The sequence below is a fragment of the Hemiscyllium ocellatum genome, chromosome 16 (assembly GCF_020745735.1).
Source record: "Hemiscyllium ocellatum isolate sHemOce1 chromosome 16, sHemOce1.pat.X.cur, whole genome shotgun sequence".
NCBI lineage: Eukaryota > Metazoa > Chordata > Chondrichthyes > Orectolobiformes > Hemiscylliidae > Hemiscyllium > Hemiscyllium ocellatum.
In genome coordinates, this window is record NC_083416.1 from 535,573 (window position 1) to 556,337 (window position 20,765).

Below are 20,765 nucleotides of genomic sequence, written 5' to 3' on the forward strand. Positions count from 1 at the left end.
GTAAGTACAGAATGCCAGAACAGGCTCAATGGGTCCTGATGAAAAGCTTATGCTTGAAAGGTCGACGCTCCTGCTCCTTGGGTGCTGCCTGAACGGCTGTGCTTTTCCAGCATCACACTTTCTGACTCTGATCTCCAGCATCTGCAGTCCTCTCAATAGGTTGTATGGTCTGCTTCTATTTTTACAGCTAAATCTTTCAGCAGTGCATTTAGGAAAAACCTATTCACGGGCAAAGAGTAGAAGTTTGAAATTCACTTCCATAAATGGTAATTGATGTTTGATCAATTGATCAGTTTCAATCTGAGATGAAAGACATTTACTACCAAAGCTATTGAGAGATTTAGGACAAGGTAGATCTTGGCATTAATTTCACGATATCAAGCGGAACTATGGGGTTGATCAGCTCAGTTGGCTAGATGGCTTATATTTGTTTCAGAGAAATGCCCACTGTGAGGATTCAATTCTCATTTTGGCCAAGTACACTTGGGACCTTTCTCCTCAACCTGCCCAGTGTTTGATGTGGAATGGTGCCCTTGAAGCTTTAAAACAATTGTCTCCCTTTTGGACAGAGTTAATTAGCCACTACCTAAGAAAAATTGATACCTAATTAGAATCTATTTTCACTTGTTAGGGAATTATGGAGAAGAAGACTTGTAAAAGTCTTAAACGGGTCAAGTTAGTAAACTTTTCTGCACACAAAAAGATGGTACAGGTTTTGAAATTTCTTTTGTAAATGATAGTTGCTGCTTGGTCAGCTGCTAATCTGAAATTTGCAAGTGACTGTTTTTAATGGATATTAATTGATATGGGGCAAAAGGAGACATATGGAGTTAGGTTATATAAACAAATTTAACGGTTAAACACATTTAAGTCTAAATTATTTATTCATGTTTATATGAATGGAATGAAAATTGATGGGATCAAAGCTTTTCCCATTTATTTTTGCATGTACTGTAGAAATTAGTACAACCACTCACCAGCAGGACGCTTGGTCAGGGTTAGACAATCAGCATGATACACCTTAGGACACCCTGGCTTCTTGCAGATCACTAGCTGCCCACCATCTCCACAGCGGAAACATTCTTCCTCATGTTCTCTTACTAGTTCAGATTGCTGCCTTCGCTTCCTGGTAACAATGTGTCGCTTCTTTGTCTTCTTTTCATCTGTTGAGCTTTGTATGTTCTGTAGATACAGTGAAAGAAAAAGCAAACCCATTTGTGTAATTTTCAAAAAGAATTTCATAAATTAGACCAGAAATAGCCTATATATCTTGAACACAAAACTTTGCAGAACCTCATTAAGCTATTGGCCCGTAAAATTTGAATTCATACATAAAATATTCACTAACTAAGTAAATGTCAGAAAATCATACATCTCAGACAGTGGCTATTGAGGCTACTGTGTCTTTGCCAGTTATTTGGTTTACCTCATATCAAACAATTCAATTACAGAAACTACTCATGAAGAAATTTAGATTCTTACATAACCATTTTAGTCAGGTTTTGACTTTCTTAATTCTCTTTTATTAACAATCACAGGTAGGCAGACTGGCTTGCAGGGAGAGGATAGTGATGGCAGTCATTACGTAAAAAGCTCTGTACTCTTCCTGCATGCTCTGCCCATTTCCAAATTTATGAAATCTAGAGGAAGGATTGGATACCTCCACTGTTCTAAAGCCATTTTCCATTCCCGGGGTTATTTCACAGAGAGTAGGTTAAGGATGGTGATGGGTCAGAAACTCTGCAAGTAACACTGTTCAAGCCACACAATGTAATCAAAGGCATCCTCTACTAGCCTCTTTACTTCAGAATGATTGGTGATAATTGCTTGCATTGCTAGAGATCACTGATCGGGGTGTTTTGAACAGTGACTGGTTAGAGAAGTGAGAGTTCTGTCTGGTTCAGTTGGAAGGAAGCCTGCTAAGAACCAACTGAGTTGGAGGGGACAAGCTATCAAGCTGCTCTCTCTCCTTTCTCTGAAAATAAAATTATTTTGTTTAGTTCAAGACTCACTAAAAGTCTGATTGAAGAATATCTCAAAATTGTATTTCCTGAGTAACCATGCAGGTGACTTGAACATGGCATATAAGAGCAATAGTAACATTGTTTACTTTTTTTTTGTTTTCATGAATTATATATTTTTTAAGAGGCTTTTGCTTGGTAAAGCTAATGCGCACAGAGAAATCTGTTGGCTTTCTCTTTTCCTGAAGACAGTGTGTGTGTGTTTTGGGCAATATTTAGAGAGATAAACAATTACACTTCTATTTTACTTACTGTATATGTTAACCAATTATTGAACCTTTAGTGAATACATTTTGTTTTGACAGTAAACTGATAATTGTGTTTATTAAGAAATCTGATGGACAGATCTTGTTCGAAGAACCTGATTTAGAGATGTTTAATTGGTAATCTTGGTAACCAGTAAAATTATTTTCTTTATGTTGTGACCATGAACATTGTGGGAATAGTTCAACGGTACATTCCTCTGACAATACCACACAAAAAATAAAAAAAAGCCTTTCCTTTTTGTTCTATCTCACATAAATATTAAATATGAAAATTGTAAAGATGTGTTTTGAGGGGCGCTCTATATCGTGTTGTTAAGGGTTCAGGAGTAAGACATTAGGGGATTAGTGAGTGGAATGGCAAAGCGTTGGGAATTAGTCAGCAAACAAATTGCGATCCCAGGATTTGGACTAACAATAAACATTTGCAAAAAATGTATTACAAGCCCTACTTGTTAAAATATATTTCCGTAGCCTAATGTTACAGATAGTTGGATGAAAGAAAGTATATGCAGCATCATTTGCAATTATATCACATATGCTGTGGCTATATGAATGGTGAGTGCAACCCTGACTGATAATAACAAATGCAGCCTTTCCCTATAAAAGGGCAGTGACTACACCTAAGTGCCATGGATGACAGTATAAATGCCAACCTTGAAATTCTTCCAAAAACAGAGGTTGACTCATGAAGTCTGAACCATTGTTGTAGGTAGCTGCCATTTTGAAATGAAATAAAAAACAAAACCCAGTAATTCAAATTAAATTGACACATCATAACGAATGAATCAATTCCGTAAGGATAGGTCTAACTATAATGAAAACTGTCAAATGTATTGTCTTTGGCATCTAAGAGTTCAATGCATTCATTCTGAGTCACTATGGTTACGGCATCATCATCAAAGATCCCACTTAACACATTTGGTTTCAGAACCATCCCTCCACAATTATTTATTTTTGACTTTGTCCATTAACTTGGATATTCTGCATTTTTTTGAACTGACAGTAGATTGTGTATTAATAACATCCCAAGGTTTTATGGCAAACCACTTAAAACATCAAGTGAGACGTATATTTTCACCCTTTCAAAGGTTTTTTCCCCTCTGTCCATTATATACAAGTATGTTCTTCAAAAGGCTTGTCGAGGCACATGGTCAAAGGTTCCCAGCAGATGCTAGACCCTCCAGTAGATAATTAGCATGTTTTTCCACGCCAAGGGGGCCTCCTGATTTAATTTGTTAAATAGAATCTAAATACAACCCACACTAATAGGCTGCATTTTTATGTAGGTCACCAGGACATATATTCCATACACGACTGATCCACAATTTCTCTCCATCCTTATCTATCCAACCCATTGTCATGGACATCCACAAAGGTTCCTTGAATTTTTGGTATGGTTTTACATATGAAAATTACCTAAGCCATAGATTTTGATTCATATTGCTAATGAGGCTGAATTCGATTTTGCTGCAATTGGATAACATGCCAGTGGAAACTCTTAAGTTTTGACATTGTGATTCAGGGTTTGATGTAGTACATACTGCATTTCTGAAGACAATGTAACCATTCATAATTTTGCAGGACGCATTTCAAAAAGATGCTTTTCAAAATCAAACCAGTCCCTGTTCTTATGGCACAAGTAGTTTCAGGGCTGATTCTTCCTTCTTTCATATTTACATCAGTTTTCATGAACAACAGCAGACTGCTGCAGCAGATATTTGGCAAGTTAGCTAATGTTATGGAACTCTGGTTTGAAACCAGCTTTGCACTCCATTCTTCTTGCATCAGGTTCCATTTCTAGCCACTGTTTGCCATGCATGTTTTGCACTGTGTGGACATGTCTCCAGAGCATCTTCTCAACAAAACAGGTTGTATCACCTGCTTAATCTCATGTGACAGCTTGTAGGATGGGTAAAACATCCATTTCTGAGATGAAAAATTGAGGAGATTCCTAACACAAGTATAGAACTACCTGGCAGAAACTACTGAATATAGGCCTAAACATGATTTTTGGCATCTGAAAATGAGGCTAGCTTACACATCACGTTGACTTATATGCAGTGACCTACAGCACTTCATCAACTAGTGCAAATTCCTTCTTTATTACAATGAAGAGGAAAGTGTTTATGCTTTTTATTGTGCTTTGTACCTGTGAAATATTCTGCATAATATTTTTATTTAGTTTATAAAAGTCTAATAAATTCTCAAATAAATTAATGTTTATGTTAATTAAGAACAATTTTCTGACTATAGCGTTGTAAACTACAGATTCTCAAAATGAAAATAAATGAACAATCAAGCCTATATTAAAGCAGTTTAAAATCTGATGCACCTTTGTGGCTATATTAGAATGAGGAAAGATATTTCCTACCTTAGGTGGTACACCTAGATAGCCACTGCAGTTTGGGGCCCCACATTTACAGATCGTTTTTCCAGTGCCCAAGCATTCCAGGTGGTAATTAAATGTTAGCTCGGACCCTGCAAAAGTATCAATGTGATTAGATTTGCATTTCACCTTCTTGTGATATAGTCAATAATCACATCAAAACCGTCTTTTATGAATTCCTAAATGTCACAAAAGAAGTTTCAGGCAGACAATTAAAGTAAATGAGGTTACATTCTTGTGTTTACTGCTTTCTGATGAGTTTATGTAAATAAATACATATCACAGGAGTATGGTTCACCCCCAATTATTGAATCCTGTTGAAGCAATGGGGGAGGAAATCAGGTGCACCTGAATTTCCAATATACATTTCTGTTACTTAAAGCTCTGTGCTGGAAGCCCAAGACACCCTGACCTAAGTTTACTTGCACACTTCACATCTCTGTTTTCCTTAGTTTCTAAACATTGCCTTTTTAAAATTGCTCATCAAATACACCCTAAACAATTACTGAATTTAATATGCAATTATATTATATGCTACTTTTTTAAAATATGACTTAACAGGAGCAGAAGGCCACTTAAACCTTTGAACTTGCTCCACCATTCAAATACATCATGGCTGATCCGGTTTTGTTCTCCACTCCACTTTTCTATCTGCCTCTTCACATGGCTCTCGTAGAAAAAAAAATCAATTTTCTTCATAAAAGGGAAACCGTATCCTCCTAGTTCCAATTTCCTCATGCCTAGGTTTAAAGTACATAATAAATTATGTACTATATTAATATATAGCTGTTTCTATATCGGATTCCAAGCCAATTTTAAAGCCAATGCTCCTTTATGTTATTATTAGAATGAAATTTTAAATTTCTCTATGGAAATTCAACATAAACTGATTGTTCCTAAGCTACCTAGATCAATATTGGTAAACTACACAGAGAAAAATGGAAAAATATAGTTCAAAAGCCATGTATATATGCACGGTTCATTAGATCTTACAATTAAGTTGGCTGATTTATTATCAAGATTTAATTTTGTTGCTAACTTTGCATTCAGATTCTTAACTATGACAGAATGAATGATGCTGGGGTACATACATTCAGGAAGATCAAATTGTGATTGGTATTTTTCCATACTCCCCAGTTTATGACATAAAGGTTGTGTAATATTTCTGGTCGAGTGACCTTTCTCAACCCAAAACGTTAACTGATTTCTCTCCACACATGCTGCCAGACCTGCTGAGTTTTTCCAGCAATCTTCTAATTTACAGCATCCATAGTTCTTTTGACTTTTATGTTTGATGGACAATTGCCCAGTGAATTGGCTTACTTGGTTGTGTATTAAATTGCAAGATACAAAAGACCGTTTTTGGCGCCTTTAGCTAGAATTTTATCAACTCTGTGGAACAGCTTTGGAGGTTGGGGAGGAGTCAGGGATATGGTTACCATTGTGAAATTTGGAAATGGAATTTATTTAAATTACTTGAATGAAGGTACAGAAGGTACATTTAGCAAACTTACTGATGATACAAAGATAGGTAAGAGTAAGTTGTGAATAAGACACATGGATGCTGCGGGGTGGGGGGGGCACAGATAAATCAAGTGATTGGGTAAAGATCTGGCAAATGGAATAGACCGTGGGAAAATTATCCACTGTGGGAGGAAAAATGAAAAAGAAGCATATTATTTAAATGGTGCGCAACTGTAAAGTTTGAGAAGAAGAATGATTTGGGTTTATTTCTGCATATCACAAGATGTTAATATTTAGGTCCATCAAGTACTTAAGAAATAATAGAATGTTATCATTTATCATGAGGGGAACAGAATACCGAAGTCGGAAGATTATGCCACTGGTGAGATCATATTTTAAGAACCATTCGAAGTTTTAGTTATCTTATTTAAAGAAACGTGTAAATCCAGTGGAACCAATTCAGAGAAGGTGCTTGAGACTAACACCTAGAATGAGTGCGTTGTTTTATAAGGACAGGTAGACAGGCAAGGATGGAGTTTCAATGAGTAAGAGGCAACTTCATTTAAACATATAAGATCCTGAGGGGTTTTAACAGGGTAGATATGAATGTTTCCTCTTATGGGAGTATTGAGAACTAGGGTCACAGTTTAAAATTGACCACTTAAAACAGAGATTAGGTGAATATTTTGTCCCAGAGATCGCAAGCGTTTGAAACTTTCTTCCTGAAATTTGGTCGAAGGAGAATCTTTGAATATTTTTAAGATAAAGGTAGATGGATCTTTGTTGAACAAGTGGGAGGAAAGTTATCATGGGTAGGATTTGAGGTTACATCTGATCAGCTCTGTTTTAACTGAATAGTAGGAAGGCTGAAATGGCAGAATGGCTTACTCCTGCACCTTGTTTGTATGTAAAGCATTAGGCTGGCTCTCTGACATGCTACTGCCTCCTCACGCTATAGCCAGAGGTATTCTTGAGGCAAGAATGGCAACCCATCAGCATGTAGCAGTTAATGGAGTTGATTTGGCAGTAAAGTTGAATTTTTGTGCGTCATTACAATTTTACCAAAGTTAACTGTAGCCCACCAATGTGCATGGCTCACTAGCTCACAAGAAGCTATGCACTGCAGAAGGACCCATTGGCTTTAGCTGTATATATGATCAGTGATTAATTGGGACAAATGGCAAAAGCTGCAATTAAAGTAGGTGGAGGTCTCACATTTGCAGTCTTTTAAGCAGTCTTCAGCCACAGAATGCTTTGGCTTAAGAAAATCATTCTGACACCTCCCTCCTCATCATGCTCTCAATACAGAACTCCTCTTTTGCAGCCCCAGGCACAATACGTTCAGTCTTATTGAAGCCACAGGGAAAGCTGCTGACCTCCCTCACAGGGTCTGTTTCCATGCTGTACATCTCTATGACTGGCTCACCTGTCAGCTCAACTCACTGTTTAATTAGACACGAATGACAAATGCAGGGACAGTCTGCTAATTACAACATCAATGAGCAGGATTGGACCTAGAAATGCTACCAATCCTTGAAAATGATTCAAATGGCACACTGTAACAATTAGAGCAAGGTGTAAACCAAAGGTCTGCTCACCCAACTTTCTAAATCTCTCCATTGTTCATACATTTAGTTTTGGAAATCTATCCACATCAACAATATATCAATCTTTCCATTCTGCTTCAACAAATGATTACACTGGTTTCAGACTTTACATCATTTAACATCTACTCAAATGCAACCACATGATGATCCCACATTGGTATATATTTTAAGTTCTAACATCAAACTAAAAGTGACCTTGGAGTACAGGTTCATAGTTTCTTGAAACTGGAGTCACAGGTAGATAGGATAGGCGTTTGGTACGCTTGTCTTTACTGGTCAGAGCATTGATTATAGGAGTTGGGAGGTCATGTTGCAGCTGTATGGAACATTGGTTAGGCCACTTTTGGAATACTGCATGTATTTCTGGTTTCCCTCCTACTGGAAGGATATAGTGAAACTAAAAGGGCTCAGCAAAGATTTCCAAGGATGTTGCTAGAGTTGGAGGGTTTAAGCTACAGGGAGAGGCTGAATAGGCTGGGGCTGTTTTCCCTGGAGTGTCAGAGGCTGAGGCATGACCTCATAGAGATTTATTTCCCTGGGTTGGAGGAGTCAAGAACTAGAGGGCATTGATTTAGGGTGAGAGGGGAAAAATCTAATAGGGAGCTAAGGCACAACTTTTCCATGCAGAAGATGGTGCGTGCATGGAACGAACTGCCAGAGGAAGTGGTGGAGGCTGGTACAATTACAACATTTAAAAGGCATCTTGATGGGAATATGAGTAGAAAGGATTTAGAAGGGTATGAGCCAAGTGCTGGCAAATAGGATTAGATTAGTTAAGGACATCTGGTTGACAAGGACACGTTGGACTGAAGGATCTGTTTCCATGCCGTACATCTCTATGACTCTACTCCTTACCAACAGCAATATCACATAAAGCAAATAGTCCAACTCGAGTATCTCCATTCACTGTCCATTTCTGTGTCTCACAGTTTGGCTTACAGCTGTGATTCATGAAGCGTGAATAATTTCCTTTTGGGCCTGCATCAATAATCCGGTCCTGTTGATACGAAATTTCACAGTTAAAAACTTTCATATGCTTTATAGAGTTTAGAAATTCAGTGTCATTGTGTGAAGTATTTTGCAAAAGCATAACACAGCAGATAAAAATACATGCGACAGCAAAGAATCTATCTCAGGAAAATAAAACATGGAGACATGAAGGATTTTGTAGAAGTCCAAGAATGAATGGTGGTTTCTGATATTTTGAAAATTTTTACATAATGAGACTACGAATTAAGAGTACAGGTATATGCCTCAAGCTGCATTCTATTAGCAAATGTTTTGGAACATTTGCAAATTAGAGGTGTTCCCTGAAGAAGACTGTGTCCATTTATTTTGTTTCAGCATGCGCTTTCTGGTTTCTGAACTACCTTTTTGTCACTTCCTTCCTTAACCCCCTTAGTTGTTGCCTCTCTGCTTCTCACCCCAACACCATGGTTCACTACCTCTTCATCTCAGTGATTCCCTCTCTGACTCTCCTGCTCACTGTATCTCTCTTGACCTTCCTGTTTGCCACTTCCTTTCCTAATGCCCCAACTCACTGTTTTACTCCTTAACCCATAAGACCATAAGACATAGGAGTGGAAGTAAGGCCATTCGGCCCATTGAGTCCACGCTGCCATTCAATCATGGCTGATGGGCATTTCAACTCCACTTACCCGCATTCTCCCCGTAGCCCTTAATTCCTCGTGACATCAACAACCCACCTGCTTGTCATATCTTGTCACCTACTCCACACCTCCCAATCAAAAGTGCTGTTGCTCAGTTCTTCCCTTTCCCAAACCATTGCTCACTCCAAGACTTTGGGAGAGGATAAAAAGAGAGATGGAAAGGGCAACTATGAATAGGAGGATCAGACAGTGAAGCAGAAAACTGAGGGTGAGGAGAGAGGTTCAGGGAGCACCAGAAAGGTGGAAAGCAGGAAGATCAGGGAGGGATGTAGGCAGGATGTGAATCCTGAAGCGGAACAGTCAAGGTAAGGATCCTGAGACAAGTATCCAGCATCACCTAGAGGAGGGATTGGCCATGAGACTGAAAAGAGTATAAAAGTGGAATCTGCACTGGGAGCTGCTCCCTGTAGTTGGCTTATACTTCAATATGGGGGAGAAAGCTGACTGGTGAACGCAGGTAAGTTTTTCCACTATTCTAATTGTAATAAATAATTTTGAAAGTTACAGGATAGCAGGCCAGCTCACCCTGTACATCTTGCAGATGTGTGAAGTCATGGAAACACCATGTGTCCCAGATGGACATATAGTCAGGAAGTGACACAGATTTTATAAGCTTAAGCTCCATGTTTTGGAATTTGAGAGGCATCTCAAGTCACTGATATGCATCCATGAGGCAGTCTACATAACTAGTATGTTTAGGGAGCTGGTTACACTGCAGTTCTGAAGTGCACAGGCAGTGAGAAAATGGCAGTGTGATTCTTCAGTTATTTATAATTACAAAGTTAGTAAGAGAATCTTTAGCTAAGGACGTTCAAGGCAACCAACATCTTTTGGGAAGTGATTTTGTTTAGCATGTTTTAATATAAACTGTGGTTTTGTTTAGGGAGACATCAGTTGTACTAAACAGAGGATAGCTATACTTTGTAATTACACAGTATCAGGAAATCCTAGTGATAGCTGAACATCTACGACAACACAATAACACAGAGCTAGATGTACCCAAATTTATTTCAGATTCAAATAAAGATTTTCTCTCAAATAAGCTTATTAAATAGAGCATTATAAAGTTAAATTGAAGTTGAAAGTGATACTTCACAAGTTTATCCATCTTTTCATGATTTATCATTTGATAAATGAAAATTTTACACTAATAACCTTTATTGGTTGAGATCTTACAAATAGATAAAACAGAAGGCATTCAGGCAAATATACGTAAAATGAGGCACTGAAAGACACAGAAATAAAAGCTGGCAAGTCACCAAGTTATGTTTACTCGCTCACTCTGTAGAATGTGCCTAATGTTCAATATAGGCAGAACAATAGTGTATGCCAGTTCTAAAGATGTAATGCACCATTGCTCTAAATTATTTTGCAAGTTTTTGGTGTCAGTGAGATGTGGGATATCTGCGCTGGAGAAAACAGAACACTTTTCATTTAACACACAGAAGATCTTCTTAGTATGGTACCAAGCACATACAGCTCAGACATAGCAATTACATGCCATCCTACAGTCTCTGAGATTATTAATTAGCTGTGAGTAAGAAGCAATTTTGTACTATGGGCTATTGCCAGAACTCCAGCATGACTTCCCAATTTCACTTGAAAGCAACCCTCATCAGCCAGAAGAGCTTTCAATTCAAGGGGTGCAGGCTGCATTCAAACACCGATTCCAAAGACCACTCATCAATTGCCACTCATCTTAATTGCTGATTGACAATGATCATATGTCTTCATTTTGAGGACCAGCTGGTTATAGATCAGTGATGGTGCTGGATTTACTCACGTTAATGATAATTCTATTTTTAGTTCCAGAGACCTTTTTTAGCTTTTTCAAATTACCTTGTCAAGAGTAAGCATGTAGAAGTTGGTGATGTCATGTTCCTGTGCGTATTTTATTCGAGCATAACATTCCTCTTCATCTATCACCTCACCCACGTACTCATTTACAAACTGTCCCTATGACAGAGGTACAGATTCAGCAGTGTGAATATGGACACAGCAGATATCAAAATGCTAAAGCATTGTTCTTCAGGGCTTTACATTTTTGGTTTTACGTGACACACTGTTAAAATACAGTCAAAATTAGTACTTTGAATGTATTAAGCTTATTATACTCTCTGTAATTATCAAAGTAGCATCAATGTAGATTATATTTAATATTTAATTTATTCTTTCAATTTTATAATCAGTGAGAAGAAATAAGAATTATAAAACTATACTTCATCAGACAATATAGAACACCATTTCATGAGTTTCACAGTCTAACCAATCCCAGAATAAAATGTTGGTCAGTTTCCAAAGGAAGAAAACCACACAGAAGCCATAAAATATACCAGTCAGCAAGGTAAAAGTGGGATATCTGCCTCTCAGCATCTGGAAATCCTGCATGTCTGAGATGTTGTCATTCAGATTAGCCAGTAACCTGTCACAAACCTGGCAGCCCCAGAACTTAACACCATCAGATATACGAACAGAAGTAGGCTATAAGGCCCATCAATTCTGCTCTGCCATTCAATGATTCATGACTGATCTAATAATCCTTAACTCCACTTTTCTGCCTTATCTCTCTAACCATTTGACTTCTATATTGAGTAAAAATCTTGACAGCTCTCTATGATAGAGAAATTCATAGGCTGATTACCTTCAGAAAAAAATCCTCCTTACCTCCTCTTTAATGTGCAATCCCAGACGAAGGAATTATGCCCTTTCAGCATCAAATCTGTCAAATCCCCTAAGAGTCTTCCATGGTTCAATGAGGTCACCTCTCATCCTTCTAAACAAGCCCAATCTATTTAACCTCGCTTCATAAGAAAATCCCTGTAAACCCAGAATCAAACTAATTAACCTCCTCTGGACTGCTGCCAAGACCAATATATTTTTCCTTAGGTAAATGGACCAGATGAAGTTTTAGCTGAGGCATAGTTACAACGCCACCAGAAATGGATCTATCAGATCAGAAGCTCAGCGTAAGTGTGATTGCCTCAGTTGTGGCCACAGTGACAAATTGAGCTGTTCCTCACGTGGAGAAATCTGCCACATCATCCCTTGTCCATCTTAAGTCGTTAATAGGTCTCCAGATTTTCCATGGAAGGTTGAAACCTTGGACTTCACTATTTAGGATTGCTGGAACATTGTGTCCAGTTCTGAGTACCACACTTTGGAAAGGATGAAGAAGTATCAGAATGTGTCCAGAAAGGATACATGAGAATGGGAGCAGAAGGTCTTCAGTTAAATAGTTAAATTGGAGAAGGCTTTCCTTGGAGAAGATTAAGGAGAGATTTGACAGAATATTCAAAATCATGAGTAGTCTGGGCAGATAGAGAAAAGTCATCCCAAATGGTGGGAGAATAGAGAACAAGAGGGCACAAATTTAACATAATTGGCAAAGAAGTAATGATGATGCGAAGATGATGTTTTCTCACTGTGACTTCTTAGGATCTGAAAGGCACTGCCCGAGAATGTGATGGAGACAGATTCAACTGAAGCATTCAAGAAAAAAATTGGATTATTATCTGACAAGGAGGAATGTGCAGGCCTAAGGGATGAAGACTGGGGAGTGGTACGAAATGGATGGTTCCTTTGAAAAACTAGCACAAGTGTGACAGGTCAATGGCCTTCTCTCTGCTGCGGCAACTTTACCATTCTGGTTCAATTATTAGCTTTGCTGTTGGTGCTGTTTGCAGACAACCAGGTGGCGTGTCATTAAAATGTAGGGCTGATGTCAATTTGTACGCTGTGCTTGACTACGAGGTTTCTTATCAGTGCATGTTGTTATCAACAGACGTTAGTTACCAGCTATTCTTTTTCTTACCAGCTATGATGTCCCTGCAGATATTAGGAAGCTAATTTATGCTACCACAGAAAGCTAATTCTGGCTAAATTGTAATTATCATTTCTTATCGGATTCCTAACCAGATATTGCAACAATCTGTTACATTATTTATATTTCAATTTCACTTCCAAATGACATGATCTATGATCCAGCTTCAGGTGAACACACTGGTAAAGAGAGGTCTCTTATTCTAGCACTATGCTCATGGACCCAAATTCCACAGCTTTATAAGTGTGCTGCTGGGATAAGGAAGCTATATTGTAAGATTGAAGCCAGTTCATGATTATCAAGAGTCAGATTTTAAACAGCGCTAATCCAAAATCAGCTAATACCAACAGACTGTCCAACTTGGGAAAGTTGGCAGAAGTCACAATCCTAATCTGACAACAATACATGCATATGTGAAGTTCCATGCTGGGTGACTTGAATCATATCATGACCATGCATACTAACAATTTTTTTCCTGCATACATGCTTGGCTTACTGAAGTCAACTATAATGTTCCACTGGCTTCCCCAACTAGAAAATCTGCTCGGTGTATCTTTGCTTCACACTGATCAGTGCATTTATCCATCAGCTACTGTGAAGGCATTTTAATAATTATGATGCTAAACACTGACCTCGTTAAAAATCTTACTTTGAAAAAGAACAAAACACAATGAAGTACTTTCAGCATGGAAGTATTTTTCCACTAAGGATTTTTCAGTTTTTGAATATTCAGCTTATCAGAGTTGGAAAAACCAATGGTAGCAAGCCAGTACTGCTGTGTACTTTAGGGTCTCTTCTCAACAAAGGAGATCATCAGCTGAACACAGATAATATTTTCATCTCAGTTATAACAGCTTGGTTCTTCCCTGAATAAGAATATATTAAACTTTCTAATAACTTAGAATCTAAATCTGGAGGCAAATTTCTCACCTTCTTAATGTTATACTTCGCAAGTAAACCCCAGCCTCGCCCTGCAGTTTTCAAAATTTCTACTTCAGGGTATTGACGCTTAGTGAAGCACTGGTTCTGGCATTTTTCTCCTGCAGGACAGACAGCTGGATGGCACTCATACATTAACATCCTGTTCAGACATTCGGAGTCTATCCCACAAGGATTTTCGTCAGTTGGCTTACAATTGCATCGTGGAATTTCAGCTGGATCAGCAGTGAAAATCTGAGCCTTACCCACAGCTTTGTTTACCTTGATGAAAAGGCAGATGGTAAATCCCAACAGTTATGACTTAATTATTTTGCCACAGTCTGTAATAAAAGTACATTTGCTTACTGAGTTTAGAATATTAGGATATAACAGACAGGATAATCATTTCTTGCAAGATGTCCACCCTACACCCTGAATTAGGACACTGCAGAAGCAAAATACAATGGTTAATGGAAATCTGAAATAAAAACAGAAAATTATGTAAACACTCAGCAGGTTTGACAGTATCTGAGAAGAGAGAAACAGAGTTAACATTTCAGTTTGATAGCCTTTTACCAGAACCAAAAAAAATGTCATAACAGGTTTGAAACAAATACAAATGCAGGGAAAGAGCGAAGAGAGACAGAGAAAAAGAAAAACACCTCTGATAAGATGGAAGTTATGAGAGAGGGGTGGAAGACAGGAGTGTGTAAATAACAAAACCAATAATCACGGAAGCAAACGGGATGATAAAGAACAAAAGACTTGCCTAGAGAAGATGTTAGTGGGAAAATGTAGTATCGTTATCAACAACTGTCATCCAAAATGCAAACAAAAGGAAGTACTGGTTATGATCTATGACTACTGAATGAATCCAGATGACTGTAAAGTGCCTAACTGAAAGATGAGATGTAGTTCCTCAAGCTTATGTTGGGCTTCACTGAAACTATGTACATGGTCAAACACAGAAATCAGAATGGGAGTACACAATTAAATTGGCAGACAACTGGCACCATGCATGCAACCCTTACCCCAGTGCTCTGCAAAATGATCATCAAATTTGTGCTTAGTTTTTTCTAACAGAAGGGATGGAATTGTCAGCAATGACCACACAGTATTAAATTTAGTTATGAATCCTCCAAAGAAGAAAAATCTACTGGGAACATAAGCTTAGCAACAAACCCAAGCCATGATTTTGGATTGGCAATTACCCCTTTGGTCATTCAGTTTATATTTCTGATCACATTTTAAAATGAACCCCCAATACTTACTACATGCGCTAGAATTCAGACATTGTCAGACAGACAATATGCCAGACTTTTACTTAGGCTATACTTACCAAACTAAACAGTAAATAAATAATAATTTATAACGTTTTAACAGTAATTCTAAAATATGGCTAGTTTTTTAGTAGGATCAAATTAAAATTGGCAACTTACTTAAATTTTAATGCAAGTAATATTTTTATGCAGCAGTTCTTTCATTTTTGCCATTGCCTCCAAAAACGTTTTAGCCTCTTTCTCCCTTTAAAGGTTGGTGTAAGACAGGCTGATAAAATGTTCAAAAGTAATCAAGATCAAAAAATTTAAATAATCTGCCAACTGAATATATACTTGGAGAAATACTTACAAGAAATGTTTCTTTTCAAATTAGTTGGTTTAATCCCTTCCTCAAACAAACCAATTAATACAGTAACAGTATCAAAAATGAAACCTGTTTTCCTGTGAATGAAGCCCTATTGTACTATGAAAGAATTTCAAAAGCAAATGTAACTTCCACCTAAAATTATTTTTCCTTTTTTCACAAAGGTCTTAAATAGAAATATACTGTATGGTATAATTTCCCCATTCATAACAATAACAAAATATACACATGAATGTTTAGTATTTTTAAAGTTTTTTTTATTTTCCAAATCTTTTCAATTGAAGTTTAATTTTCTCAACTACAGTAAACTTTATAATTTGGTTCAACTTAAGCTTTGCAGTCATGTTGTGTGATGGGAGTATGCATGGGATGGTTAAAATCAATGTTAATGCTAAATCACCATTTCATACAAAGAAACATCAGCCATGACATCAGACAGAATAAAACAGTATTCACACACATTAGTACAAAGCCCCAAAACTATTGCAGTTCTTGTATCCGAAAGATAACAGAAACATTTAAAATGAACAGTATTCCAAATACTAATACAGTTTATCCTTCTAATGCTACACCGAGAATCAGATTAGTTACTTTTGCGATACTTTTTGGTTAAGGTATTTTACATAAAATATATAAGCTGCCTGTATTGAAACCATTTTGCCCGAGTCACACTGCTGGAAAATCCAAAAGAACTGGAGAGCTGTGACAGGAGAGCAAAACGTAATGAATGAATGAACCACCAGAACTGGTTCTGTCCCAATGGTTTGATGTACCCACTGTCTGCAAGTATGTGCAGGAAGAAAGAATGGTAACTAAAACACTGTGGAAAAGGATACATCCTCTGCAGCCCCAAATTTCAATGAGCGAAAAAGTATTTCTTATATGGTGCAAGGGTAAGATATGAAGTGCATGAAAGGAATTGGGAAAGAGAAGAACCAGTTGTCATTCTCCATATCAAAATCAACACTATAGGAAAGGACAAGGAGAACAAACCATCAACTCACATGGAGGTTGCTCAAAGTAGTAATTTTTAAATGAGAAAGATCTGAATTCACAGAAACTTCATAGAATCTCTTCAGTGTGGAACTAGATCATTCAGCTCAACAAGTCCACACTAACCCTCCATAGAGTAACCCACCCAAATCCATTCCCCCTACCCTATTATATAACTCTACATTTACCCCTGATTAATGCACCTAATCTGTATATCCCTGAACACTATCAGTAATTTTAAAATGATTTCTCATACTGAATGCTATCGATGTTCTTTTCATTTGTGAAGCACAAAGAAATAAGAACCTTCATTACGCTAAACTTTACAAAGAACATAGAACAAACAGTACAGGCTCTTCAGCCCTCAATGTTGTGCCAGCCTTTCACCCTACTTTAAGATCAGACTAACAAACATACCCCCCCACCATTGCACTAACTTCCATGTGCCTATCCAAGAGTCGCTTAAACATCCCTAATATAGCTGACTCTACTACCACTGCTGGCAGCACATTCTACGCACCCGCCACTTTCTGTGCCTTTGATATCTCCCCTAAATATTTCAGCAATCACCTTAAAATTATGTCCCCTCATTATAGACAGATACGCCATGGGAAAAACTCTCTGGCTACCCACTCTATCTATGCCTCTCAACATCTTGTACACCTCTATCAAGTCATTTCTCATCCTTCTTCACTCCAATGAGAAAAGTCCTAGCTCCCTCAACCTTTCTTCATAAGACATGCCCTCCAGTCTAGGCAGTATCCTCGTAAATCTCCTCTGCACTCTAAAACTTCCACATCCTTCCTATAATGAGGTGATCAGAACTGAACACAATATTCCAAGTATGGTCTAACCAGGATTCTACAGAGCTTCAGGATAAGCTCGCGGCTCTTAAACTCAATCACCTGCTAATGAAAGCCAACACACCATATGCCTTCTTAACAACCCGACCAACTTGGGTGGCAACTTTGAGTAATCCATGTACATGGATACCTCTGTTCCTCCACACTGCCCTTAACCCTGTATTCTGCATTCAAAGTTGACATCCGAAAGTGAATGACTGAACACTTTTCCAGGTTGCACTCCATCTGCCACTTATCAGCTCTGCATCCTGTCAATGTTCCATTGCAACCTACAAACTCTCTACACTATTCACAACTCCACCAACCTTCTGAACAACACATCACTATATCCTAAAGACAGCAGTAATAGACAGTGGCATACTAATTATGATCCAAAGGATGCAATGGCGCAACTGAGAAACAGAATTGTGCTCTCTCGACTATATGTTTTGCCTAGAATGAGTGTTTTGCGCTGTGTAGCACAGCTTTTTGCAGGTTATAGCTCAAATTTTAACACTGACACAAATGAGAATAGCAGAGGATTAAAACACTGTCATGGTGGCTGCCCATCGGATAAATGGAGTACATGAATACTATGCATTTTATCATGGAGTTTTCAAGAACTATGGCAGATCCTTGTCTCAGACAAATAAAATAGGTTCAAAGGTCAGGGATGGCTGTGTCAATCAAAGCTCGTCATTTTACTGACACAAATCTTATCAAGGTAACCTGGTGCTATGCCCAGAAGAGAACACAAAGGGTCACCTTAATTTACTTAATTAAATTTTCTTTTGAAATTGTAGGCATGCCCTGTTTTGGACTGCCTTCACCGCCCATGGCTGGAAACCATTTTGCTGGATCTCGTACCCAGAGCAAGAATACTTTGCTTTACTGCCTGCATGTGGTAAATGTACTATGGCATGCTACATTTTTACACTATAATATGTTGTTCATCATCCTGTACACTATAACGCATTCAGGAGTCTGTATGCATTTGCTGCAATATGGTACAATCTGGTTGGTATGCTCTGGAAGAAGATGACATATCTATACCTTGATATGTTTGTATGGTGGTGGCTTCTTTTCATTCCGTTTGTCCTCCTGTGCCTGTCTTGTTTCTCTTTGTGTTTTCAGCTCCTCAAACCTTTCTGCAGCTTCCTGTAGTGCTGCGGAGAAAGCCAAAGTGAAAATACCAGACAAATGTACTGCAGTTCCAAAAATGTCAGAGAGATTTACAATCTCAAATCAACAACTTAGGGCAACTTATAATGCAATGCTCTCAGAATTTAAACTTCTGCGAGCTGAACACAATCTTTAAAATAAAAGAAAATGCAAGCTGATTATAAAGGTGGTAAAATAAGGAAGCTTCTGGTTTACTATATTTTTTTAAAATCATTTTTTTAGTACATAGTATTGAACAATTGAGAAGAATAACTTAAGAAACTCGAATGGTGACATTTAAATCTGAGATAAATATACTTTCAATCTCTCAGGAATCAAGTATGGAGAGCTAGTGTGAAAACAGGATTAGTTATTATCATATTGAATCTGTGCATTTTGGGCTGTTTGGCTTACCCCTGCTACTACTGCATACTTTCCTATCATCATTAATTACTATGACTTGCCTGTTTTATACATTCTCAAACGTTCCTGCTTTCAATGGAATTACCTTTTTTAAAGATGGTATTAAGGCCTTTGCATTTTTTGTCTTTACTCCCTTTGTCCCCTTCCATATATGAGAACACACGAGCCTGGTAAGTCCAGAAGTAGTCATTGGAGCCAAAGAAACGAACAGGGAACTCGCCAATTTCATGCTTCATTTTCTGAATATTTGTAGGAACATTTTTAGGATGACAGACTTCAGCAGGCCACCACCTGGCAAAACAAAACGACAAAGTGCAAAAATGCAATTCTAAAAAGATTTCAGTTTCATGGCTCATAACTGAAAACTGCTTCCATACCAGCCATTTAATCCCATATGAATACATTGATAAAATTGTACAATAAGTTTCAATACAATTGGTATATCTTAATATCATATATGCCTCACAGCACTGCCATGTATCAGGTTAACTGCTTCAGTAAGAAAATGAGACGAGCCCTACGCTGCTGAGAACTAGTGAAAACTAGGCTGTCAACTGTATTTCTTTACCTGTATTATTTAATGCACTGTATTTTTGTCAAGCGTGTTAGGTTGTAGTATATAAAGGAACTTACTTTGACCAAACTCTGCAAGCACCACTTCTGAAACAATTGGAGGCATGAAATGTAGTGCATGCACAGCGTTGGAATACCTTGTTCTGTATTCTCTCAAGTGTGCATATGGCAAATGGGTGTATTGAGTCCCTTATCACCTTTAGCTACGTTGCCAAATTCTTGTCGTCTTCCTCAAAAGGACATAATTGCAAGAAAATCACAATGTGAAACTTATGATCTTCATGTAATTGGATTGGACGGAAAATTAAAATCCACATTATTGTACATTGGTTTGTGTTAAATTAGCCACCAATTGCAATAGATATTACGAACATCATCTGAGAAACAAGATATCTATAATCAAAAGTACAAAGTACTTCCTGTGTTTTTTCAAAAATCCACTTCTGTTTTACCTACAATTCTGAAAATTGGATGCCTGTTGAAATGGACAAGAATGAAACTGGATGAGCACATCTTGGAACTGAGGCAGCAATGATGTAAAATGGAATGTTATCATTTTATTTGAGCCTATACACCCAAATTCAGTGTTTGGTGTTTCCTTTATTGCAGAGTATGATACTTGAAAATATGCAGTGCTCTAATTCCTAGCCATAATGCTGAATGCAACAGCACGAAAATCTGCCACTACAGTAATCAATTTGTTCTCACTGAAATAGAAGTTGATGAGAGATACATTTTGTTTTTAAGATTTCCTACAGTGTGAAAACAGGCCCTTCGACCCTCCGAAGAGTAACCCACCCAGACCTATTTCCCTCTGACTCATGCATTTAACACTATGAGCAATTTAGCATGGTCAATTCATCTGCCCTGCACACCTTTTGACTGTGGGAGGAAACCTGAGCACCCAGAGGAAACCCAGGCAGACATTTCAAATGCATAGCAGAGGAATGGATAGCAGAGGTCTACTCAGTCTACTT

The 20,765-nt window shown here is 37.8% G+C and overlaps 1 protein-coding gene across 6 annotated transcripts in view; it reads right to left on the reverse strand.

Annotated features, from left to right (window-relative positions):
- The window catches only part of nsd1a (nuclear receptor binding SET domain protein 1a), a 322,813-nt gene that overhangs the window by 89,721 nt on the left and 212,327 nt on the right, over positions 1 to 20,765 (reverse strand). For all 6 annotated transcript variants that reach the window (XR_009645526.1, XR_009645527.1, XM_060836973.1 and 3 more), the window contains 7 exons: positions 19,301 to 19,506; positions 18,685 to 18,797; positions 14,165 to 14,434; positions 11,254 to 11,370; positions 8,600 to 8,741; positions 4,659 to 4,765; positions 978 to 1,182 (listed from right to left, as the gene is read on the reverse strand). Coding sequence is in view for 4 of the 6 variants with exons in the window: in XM_060836973.1 (XP_060692956.1) it covers positions 978 to 1,182; positions 4,659 to 4,765; positions 8,600 to 8,741; positions 11,254 to 11,370; positions 14,165 to 14,434; positions 18,685 to 18,797; positions 19,301 to 19,506 (1,160 nt within the window). In the remaining 2 variants the exon portion in view is untranslated. The remainder of the gene's footprint in view (positions 1 to 977; positions 1,183 to 4,658; positions 4,766 to 8,599; positions 8,742 to 11,253; positions 11,371 to 14,164; positions 14,435 to 18,684; positions 18,798 to 19,300; positions 19,507 to 20,765) is intronic.